This window comes from Xiphias gladius, unplaced genomic scaffold (genome assembly GCF_016859285.1).
Source record: "Xiphias gladius isolate SHS-SW01 ecotype Sanya breed wild unplaced genomic scaffold, ASM1685928v1 HiC_scaffold_1480, whole genome shotgun sequence".
Taxonomy (NCBI): domain Eukaryota; kingdom Metazoa; phylum Chordata; class Actinopteri; order Istiophoriformes; family Xiphiidae; genus Xiphias; species Xiphias gladius.
The window spans coordinates 310,001-320,000 of NW_024401811.1; the positions used below are offsets into that span (position 1 = coordinate 310,001).

At 43.7% G+C, this 10,000-nt stretch overlaps 1 protein-coding gene across 1 annotated transcript in view; it reads left to right on the plus strand.

Annotated features, from left to right (window-relative positions):
- The window catches only part of ccdc180 (coiled-coil domain containing 180), a 33,047-nt gene that overhangs the window by 14,994 nt on the left and 8,053 nt on the right, over window positions 1–10,000 (plus strand). Inside the window, exons 17-27 of the mRNA XM_040123173.1 lie at window positions 784–896; window positions 4,409–4,596; window positions 5,034–5,203; window positions 5,741–5,921; window positions 6,011–6,157; window positions 6,236–6,380; window positions 6,914–7,030; window positions 8,112–8,174; window positions 8,383–8,466; window positions 9,081–9,205; window positions 9,323–9,390. Coding sequence (XP_039979107.1) covers window positions 784–896; window positions 4,409–4,596; window positions 5,034–5,203; window positions 5,741–5,921; window positions 6,011–6,157; window positions 6,236–6,380; window positions 6,914–7,030; window positions 8,112–8,174; window positions 8,383–8,466; window positions 9,081–9,205; window positions 9,323–9,390 — 1,401 coding nt within the window. The remainder of the gene's footprint in view (window positions 1–783; window positions 897–4,408; window positions 4,597–5,033; window positions 5,204–5,740; window positions 5,922–6,010; window positions 6,158–6,235; window positions 6,381–6,913; window positions 7,031–8,111; window positions 8,175–8,382; window positions 8,467–9,080; window positions 9,206–9,322; window positions 9,391–10,000) is intronic.

The following is a 10,000-nucleotide window of genomic DNA, read 5'->3' on the forward strand; positions in this document are numbered from 1 at the left end:
TGTCTGTCTCTCAGTCTGTTTACCTGTCTGTCTCTCAGTCCATCTACCTGTCTGTCTCTTGGTTTGTCTGCCTGTCTTTCTGTCTTTCTGTCTGTCTCTCAGTCCATCTACCTGTCTGTCTCTTCGTCTGTCTACCTGTCTTTCTGTCTGTCTCTCAGTCTGTTTACCTGTCTGTCTTTCTGTCTGTCTCTCTGTCCATTTACCTGTCTGTCTGTCTTTCTGTCTGTCTCTCAGTCCATCTACCTGTCTGTCTTCGTCTGTCTACCTGTCGTTCTGTCTGTCTCTCAGTCTGTTTACCTGTCTGTCTCTCAGTCCATCTACCTGTCTGTCTCTTGGTTTGTCTGCCTGTCTTTCTGTCTGTCTCTCAGTCCATCTACCTGTCTGTCTCTTGGTTTTTCTGCCTGTCTTTCTGTCTTTCTGTCTGTCTCTCAGTCCATCTACCTGTCTGTCTCTTCGTCTGTCTACCTGTCTTTCTGTCTGTCTCTCAGTCTGTTTACCTGTCTGTCTTTCTGTCTGTCTCTCTGTCCATTTACCTGTCTGTCTGTCTTTCTGTCTGTCTCTCAGTCCATCTACCTGTCTGTCTCTTCGTCTGTCTACCTGTCGTTCTGTCTGTCTCTCAGTCTGTTTACCTGTCTGTCTCTCTGTCCGTCTACCTGTCTCTCAGTCTGTCTACCTGTCTGTCTGTTTTTGGTGTAGTACAGTACAGGGTTTAAATAATAAACTGCTTCTGCTGTTTAACTGGTTTGGTCCAGTTTAAACTGGTTTGTCTGATTGTTTGTGTAGAGACCAGTGTGGAGGGTGAAATACAGAAACCAGAGAAGATGACGGATAATCATCCAATCAGCTGTCAGAAGGATGTTGACCCTGCCCAGCCCTCTCAGGATTGGCTGACTGAGGTGAAGCGCTGATCAATGATTGACTTCTTATTGGTCGAGGAAATACATGTGTGTGTGTGTGTTCTAGTATTTATATCTTTGTGAGGACCAGTTTGAGTTATATACCTTACAGAGGGAAGACATTTTGAGAAAGTGAGGACATTTTGTCTGGTCCTCAAACCTTCAAAGGGCTGTTTGAGGGTTCAGGTTAGAATCAGATTTAGGTCAGGGTTAGGGTGAGGGTTGGGGTTAGGCTTTTTTTTTGTTGGGTTTTCAACATTTTATAAAAATAATTAAAAAGAACATTATGCATGCATACTTAAAATATCCAGTATTATAATATAAACATATACATGATATATATATATATATATATAGATACATATTTATTAATGAATAAACAATATTAAAATGATTAAAAATTATCCCATTACATAAATTGTGAGATAATAGTAATAATTATTATTATTATTTAAAAAAAACACCATGGGAGTACATTACAATAGACGCATTTACAATACCTTAATATTCAACACTTCTGATGCTCTACCTTCATCTGCAACAGTGGCTTAAATGACCTCTATTATAGACGCTATGATCATCTATCCCTAGACTCGTCCAACATATGAGCCGAAACCTTGTCCTTAAGATAATTTATAACTGGGCCCCAGATACTTTGAAACCTTTCTAGTGTGTCTTTAAGTGTTTATGGCATTTTTTCCAAAGATAAACGCAGAGACCTCTCCTTAATCCACTGCCCAATACTTGCTCTACCAATCCTTTTCCGTGTTAATGCTATAGATTCTGTGGCTTGTAAAAGTCTGATGACTATAAAGATCTGTTCTCTGCTTTTTATATTCTATCCCTCTGGATCGATGCCAAGGACAAATAAATGAGGTTCCTTAGCTGTTTGGATTGACATAATCTCCCAACATAATTTCAGCGCCTCCTCCTTCTTTGTCTCTCCTCTTCCCTCAAGAGTTTCCTGTCCCTTCTCTTCTGTCTCCTCTGTGGTCCCTCTGTCTCCTTGTCCCTCTCCCACACTCCTCTTCCTCTGCCACACTGGGGAGTGGGACAGTGTGATATTACAAGTAGCCCTGACTGTCAGCCAGCTGGATCCGCCTACCTGGGCAACCCACATCCTTTCCTCTTTCATGACTTGCCTTGTATTAATTGACCACTCGAGGTGAAAAACAAACGAGATGTAGGTTCAGCAAAGCAACGACATGGAATTTGCTGCAGTGTTTTTATTATTTTGTGGTAGCACCCCTTGCCTGAGAAAAGATTGCACACAGGGTTGGTGTGTGTGGCTGTGTGCCTTTGTGCCTAGCATGGAGGACTTGCCAGTGAATCTCTCTTATTGTAAGTGCTGATAGAATAAGAACTAATACATGGTCACTTGTAAAGGAAGATGGGGGGTGGCTCAGGAGCTAGAGCGGAGGTCAGTGGTTCGATCCCCAGTGCCTCCAGTCCACATATCAAAGTTGCCCCTGATGGCTATGCCATACGTTTGTGTGAGTGTGTGTGAATGAGTGAATGTGGCCTGTAGTGTAAAGCTGTAAAGATAACGTCATCGATGTTGTATGTGATGTTCAAGTTGACCTACGCATATGCCCAAAATCACTGTTTGATTTCTTACTGCAATAGCTAAAGGCTTGATTGCGATTATGAATGAGAGAGGTGATAATCGGCAACCCTGTGTACATCCTCTATTGATTTGAATTTGTTTGGATAGAGTGTTGTTATTAACTTTTTTTGCATATGGCTCTTTATATAAAGGTTCCACCCATTTACAAAGATTTTCTCCAAGCCCAAACCAGTCAAGCAGTTCGAACAGGTGTGCCCATTCCACCCTGTCAAAAGCTTGCTCTGCATCTGATGACACGAAAGTTGTATCTGGTGCCTCTCTCTGGGCATGTGAATGTTTCAAACCCTTCTTACATTGTAAAATCCCTGATGGCTCACAATGAACCCATTTCCTGGTAGAAGAACGTATAATCTTTTTTCTAGGATTTTGCAGAGTATTTTCAAGGCCGAGTTTAAAAGACTTATTGGTCTCAGATTTTCACATTTATCGTTTGACTTTACAGGTTTAGGAAGAAGTGTTGTGGAAGCCTCTCCCAAGGAGGGTGAGGGGATCCCTTCCCAAAAGGATTAAATAAACATTTTCAGAAGAGGTGTCTTTAATTTAGATCCAAATTTCAAATTTCAAATTGTCTTCCTTTCCTCCTCTAAGATACTAGGGTTATTAAGAATATTTAGAAATAGGCTTTGGGCTAATAATTCTGTACCGCTTTTGGAACTATACAATTTATCATAATATTCTCTGAATGAGCTGTTAAATTTAATACGGTCTATGATAGTATCATCATTTTGGTTTTGGGGATCGTGATAGATCTTTTGGTTTGAAGTTATTTTATGCGCCATACCCGAATTTTTCCTGATTTTTCCCCTTAGTCAAACATAGTTTAAGTTTTACGTAAGTCTGTCTCCCATATTGACTTAAAGCTGTCTGGCTATATTCTTTTACAGCAAGACAGGCTGTCTAGTGGTGGAGGATCAGCAATTTTTGGCAAAGATCGTCTTCAGTGCTCTGGTGCCATAGCTAAGTCTATTCCTAAACCATTTAAGTTGTTGGTTCTTAACATTAACTTATAAAGAAATTTCTCGTTGAACGTAGCTGGATACTATTGCCCTCCTTCAGCACCTGTTTAGACCCTAATAGCCTAAAGCGATGCCTTGGCACCTTTTCCAAGATCCGAGCTGGTTTTCTTTAGGCAATCTTAATTTGGACATGCGGAAACCTCCTGAGAATGTATTGCAATAATTTGATTCCTTGAATCTCCATCAAATAATAACTCATTTTAAAAGATATGATCCTAATCTACCTGATGATAAAGCTACAGTGATTGATGTGATTTTTATTCACTCACAACACTTGCACCATTCTGTTGTCTTTTATAATTACATTAGTGATCACTGTATTATTGCTTGTTTTCGTAAAGGCCGTTCTATCAAATTACCTGGTCAGATTAGTCAAAAGAGAATTCTCAATAAATTGAATAATCAAACCTTTTTACATGAGCTTTCTGAGGTTGGACTGGGACAGGCTTAGCCTGATTACTACAGTGAATGATGCATGGAATTTGTTTAAAGATAGTTTTACTGCGGTTTAATTATGCTGCTAATGATTGGCATTTATTTTTGTTTGTCTTACGATTTCTTTTTTGTGTCCATCCCCTCCTTTCTTCCCTACAAGTGTTGTTGTTCTTAGTGTCTTGCCTGGTAAAATAAAGGTTAAATAAAATAAACTGATAAAAATTAGATACAGTATATAAAAGGATTTTACTGAAGTTCAGTGAAGGAGAGAAAAACACGACCTTCTAGCACACTGCCATTAGCGGAGGCAATGGGGTTAGGCATTTAGTCCGGATGGTTAAGGTTAGGGTAAGGGGCAAGGGAGTGCCTTATGTCAATGAGTGTCCCCACAACTATAGTAAAACAAGTGTGTGTGTGTGTGTGTGTGTTTGTAGGCGGAGTCCTCTCTGCTGGATCTCTGTGACATATGCAACTATATCGAGTTTACATCATCAAAGGGCGTCACCTACACCGGCCCCGCCTTCAGATGCCCTGTCCCTGACCTTCCAGACAGAGACGACCTGCAGCAAGAAACACACCTGAGCCTGTTTCCGGTGGAGTTGCTCACACAAACACTGAGCAGGTACACACTCACACTCAGTCTTGTTCTCTCGCATCCAACCTGGAAAACTTCAAAGCCCGGCTCCTGGCCCATACCCATACCAATTTTATCTGAATTCTCAGTGTTTTTATCAAGTTAAGTCCTGAGGACAGATAAAGTAATTATAGTAGATGATTTTAATATTCATGTGGACGTTGATAATGAGCCTTAGAACTGCATTTATCTGATTATTAGACTCAACCGGCTTCACTCAGAGTGTAAATAAATCCACTCACTGTTATAACCACACCCTGGACCTCGTTTTGACTCATGGCATCAAAATTGAACATTATATAGTCTTTCCACAGAATCCTCTTTTATCGGACCATTATAACTGACTTGACTCACACACATGCATATCCCCATGGCAGTGAAGAGCGCCCTCTGTGGCTGAATGTCTATGTGTGTTTGGTGTCCAGGACTCGGACACTGTTTTTGGACCACCTGGAGCAGCGTTTCCATGACGTCCTCAGCTCTGCCATTGTCACGGTAACAGACAGGAAGGAGGCGGTGTGTTTGGAGCAGGAGCTCCAACTGCAGCAGCTGAACCCCCAACAAATCCAGACCCACGTATACCAATCCCGCCTGGGTAACACGCACACACGCATACACATACACACACACACACACACAACCAACCAGCTTAATGGTTTTAGATGCCCTAGTTTTTTGCACAAATCTGTGGACAGATGTCAGACTTTCATCAGTTTGTGCTGCTTTTCAAGAACATTTCATCTCGATATAATGACCCTTTTTTAGCTGCTGCTAGATTCATGTCTCTGTGGATGATGATATCCGTCAGTCAGTCTGTCCTCCACTCTGTTCCTGTCACATTTCAGCTTTTTCTAAATACAAAGGACTTTGCTGAGTGACACACATTCATGTCACAGTTCACTGTCACTATAAACAACAGAATCAACAACAATTAACCTGCTTGTTTTCTCTGGTCTGGATGTTGAAACCGCTCTGACTTTGACTGAGATCTAGACTCAATGCTGTGTTAAAGAGTTTGCGTAAAATGTATGACATACCCACATCAGGATAAAAATGACAAAAAGGTTATTTAGACCAGAGTAAACTCGGTCCTTACCAACAAAATCAACACCATGTTTTCTGTGTGTTTTAGCTGAGCTGCAGCTCCACCGGCAGCATGTGGATGTTCACTGCGGGGAGGTGTTGGACGTGTTGACCTCCTGCAGGACGGAGCTACAGGAGCTGCAGACCACCATCAGCAGGAAGAACCACGAGTTCACCGTCACATTGTCCAACATGGAGGACAACATCCTGATGACCGACAGCAGCCGACGGTAACAACTGATCTGTGTTCAGCTGACTGGCTGGATGAAACACGGAGGAGTCTGAAACATTTTTCACAAGTATTTGTGTCTCTCTGCAGTCTGGAGGCTGTGAGCTCCACCCTGCAGGACTGTCTGGATCAACATATCAAACACACTCAGCGCTGTCAGACCACCTTCAGAAAGACACTTCAGATCAGACTGGAGGAGGTCAGACACAGAACAGCACAACTTCTCAGCTCCTTCAGGTAACACCCGGAACACCTGGAAGACTAAAATTCAAAATAAAGACCTGGTCTTCAGATGTGTGTTTTCTCCTCCTGCAGGTTGTTCAGTGAAGGAGGTGATTTTGCTCTACAGGAGGTGAAGATGTTTCAGAGGAGGCTGAAGGAGGAAACCAAACAGATCAGTGTGACAGAGGAGTCCATCTACTCTGAGCTGGAGGCGTTTGAGTCCAAGAGTTTACAGCAGGTATGAGGTTTAAATTTGTGTTCTTGCAGGGTTCCTGCAGGTGTTGAAAGTCTTAAAAACAACGAATACAGTTTTAAAAAAGGCCTTAGAAAATATTAAAACATCTTAAATGTAATGAACCAAAGTCTTAAATCTTGTCTCCAGCTCACATTAATTTAACTAATTCTATCATCAGGAATCACTGTTATTTACAGCTGGGAAGTACTGAAAAATGTGGTATACAGTATATGTACAAAATAGTCGGTTGTCCTTATTTCATATAGTAATACTGTGAGTCCTGTTAGTTTGAACCTGGCAGGTTGAACAGAAGGACAAAGTACAGCCAATATGTACTGTATGTTTCCAATCAAAAGAAATCTAATCTCATACACCAAACATTCTCTGTTCAATTTCATTTCTTTATTTGTGTATGGTGAGATGTGTTGATATGTAGACCAGCTGTTGTTAAACTGTCCAGTAAAAACACGAAGCTTCACTTTTCTAAAAATGAAAGTGGCAGCAACAGACATTAGAAGCTCGTGCTCCTCCTCCAGGTGAAGGAGGTGTCGGGTCGGTTTGAGGAGAAACTCTCCTCCCTGAGGTCTGAGGTGAAATTCATGGAGAAGATCCAGAAAATTATCAGCAGCACACAAGTTCACATAAAGGCTGAGGTACCTGTCTGTCTGACCTGTCTTTCTGACCTGTCTGTCTGATCTATCTGACCTGTCTGACCTATCTGACCTGCCTGCCTCTCTGTCTGTCTGCCTCTCTGTCTGTCTGCCTGATGAACTGCCTGTCTGACCTGTCTGCCTGCTGTCTGACCTGTCTGCCTGCCTGTCTGACCTGTCTGCCTGCCGGATGGCCTGCCTGCCTGTCTGTCTGTCTGCCTCTCTGTCTGCCTGCCTGATCACCTGTCTGTCTGTCTGACCTGTCTTTCTGACCTGTATGACCTGACTGACCTGTCTGTCTGACCTGCCTGCCTGTCTGTCTGTCTGCCTGACGACCCTCCTGTGTGACCTGCTTGTCTGCCTGATGACCTGTCTGTCTGACTGATGGCCTGTCTATATGTCTGTCTGACCTGTCTTTCTGAACTTCCTGCCTCTCTGTCTGTCTGCCTGATGAACTGCCTGTCTGACCTGTCTGCGTGCCTGATGACCTTTCTGTCTGTCTGACCTACCTGTCTGACCTGTGTGACCTGACTGACCTGTCTGTCTGCCTGTCTGACCTGCCTGCCTGTCTGTCTGTCTGACCTGTCTGCCTCCCTGATGACCTGTCTGCCTGTCTGTCTGTCTGCCTGATGAACTGCCTGTCTGACATGTCTGCCTGTCTGTCTGACATGTCTGACCTTCCTGCCTCTCTGTCTGTCTGCCTGGTGACCTGCCTGCCTGTCTGTCTGTCTGCCTGATGACCAGCCTGTCTGACCTGTCTGCCTCTCTGTCTGCCTGCCTGATGACCTGTCTGCCTGTCTGTCTGCCTGCCTGATGACCAGTCTGTCTGACCTGTCTTCCTCTCTGTCTGTCTGCCTCTCTGTCTGTCTGCCTCTCTGTCTGCCTGCCTGATGACCTGTCTGCCTGTCTGTCTGTCTGCCTGATGACCAGCCTGTCTGACCTGTCTGCCTCTCTGTCTGTCTGCCTCTCTGTCTGCCTGCCTGATGACCTGTCTGCCTGTCTGTCTGTCTGCCTGATGACCAGCCTGTCTGACCTGTCTGCCTCTCTGTCTGCTGTCTGCCTCTTACCACGTTCGAACCCGCAGGCAGCCAGCAGTAACCAGCAGCAGTCAGTGATCAGCAGCAGGTTGCCTGATGGAAAACACACAGTCTGTACTGACACTGTCTACTTCTGACCACTGTCTGTCTGACAGCTACCTGTACTACCTGTGTGACCTGCTCACCACTGTAGTTTTACTGTAAGCTACTATACTTCTGTGAAATGCTAAACAGGAAGTTCACCTGTAAAACTTCTGTCAGGTTACTCTTTATTCTGTACCACCTGTCTGACTGACCTGCCTGCCTGTCTGTGTGCAGGTGTCTCCAGATCAGGTTTGTTCTGTCCTGTCATCAGTCATTGACGAACTGAAGAAGCGCCGTCAGTACCTGGACTTTGAACTGGTAGGTTACCTCCTGTATTCTGTATATCCGGACTATTTTTCGTCCAAATGGGCAACCACCTGTGTATGTGGACTCCCTGCTGTCTATCTGGAGTACCATTTGTCTGCCTAGGCAACCTCCTGTCTACCTGGTATACTCTGGACTAACACCAGTCTGCCAGTTCTATTTCTTGTCTACAAGGTCTACCACTTTTCTACCTGGACTACCTTTCGTCTACCTGGACTGTTTGTTGTCCTCTTGACTACCTCTCGTCTACCAGTAATACCTTATGTCCACAAGAACTACATCCTGTTTAACTGGCGTACCACAGACTAACGACCTGTCTATGTGGACTAAGTAATTTCTAGTACTTACTATTTACCTTAACTACCACCTGTCTATCTGGACTGCCTCCTCTCTAAATGGACTACCAACTGTCTGCTGGGACCAGCTGCAGGTTACCTGGACCACCTCCGGTTTAACTGGACTACTTCTGGTCTATGTGTACTTCCTGTTCTACTCATACTATCTTTTGTCTATCTGGAATACCTGCTAACAACCTGGATCTATTTTTCTTTATGTGGTCTACTTTACGTCTTTGTGGATTACAATTTGTGTGTTATTTTTGTTTTGAGGACCCCACCTTGCAGGAAAGAAAGCAGGTCCGGTCTCCCCCACCTCCTGGTTTATTGCAGCCGAGTAGGACAGGTGTTGACCTCCTCGATGACCCAGTTGTGGGCATCATCAAATCCCTGAACAGGTACATTCTCCAGCTAAACCCACCGGGTAATACTGTTCATAGTGGTTATGCTACCTGATGATGAAGTGAATGTTTTTCTTCCTTCTTCACTTCTGTCCAACAATCCTGACACATTAGGTTCTGTGTGATCCAGGAGGGTTCAGCAGGAGCAGTGGAGAGAGAGGAGACAGGAGGAACATCTGTTGGTAAACAACATCTGTCTGGTTCTGACTGAAATGTGTCGAAGCACCAAAACACTGTCAGGAACAGAGGGTTGACAGCAGGTCTCTGGTCAGATTCGTAATCAGGCTTTCTCCACTTTGGGCAGTGTTTTATTCACACAGACTTCTTGCAGGGTTTTCCAACCATACAAAGGTTCAGGCGCTGTGCCTAAGTTATATTTGTGGGGGCACTTTAAGCCGAATGGACGTAAAAAGGCATTTAGGCGACATATGAGAGTTAATGAAAAAACAACGGGGACAATACCTGAAAAAACGGAGAGGTGCTTGATCTCAAACAAAAGTAAACTGGCAACGGGAATGACCTGCCAATTAACAATCAGCATTTGGACGAACATTTGCGTGATTAGTGCCTGATAGATGCTAATCACACAGCTGATTGGATATTTCTCTGTGCTGTCACCATCGATTCAGATAAGATAGATGCAAGTCATTGTTATGATGAGCCTCAACAAAAAATAAATGAAGGATTAACTTTTTTGTTAGAGAGTACTTTCTGTGGATGTTAGCTATAGCGATAGCAGACAGAGGATATAACTAATGTAGCCTATTTTACAACTAAAGCAATTGCTAACCT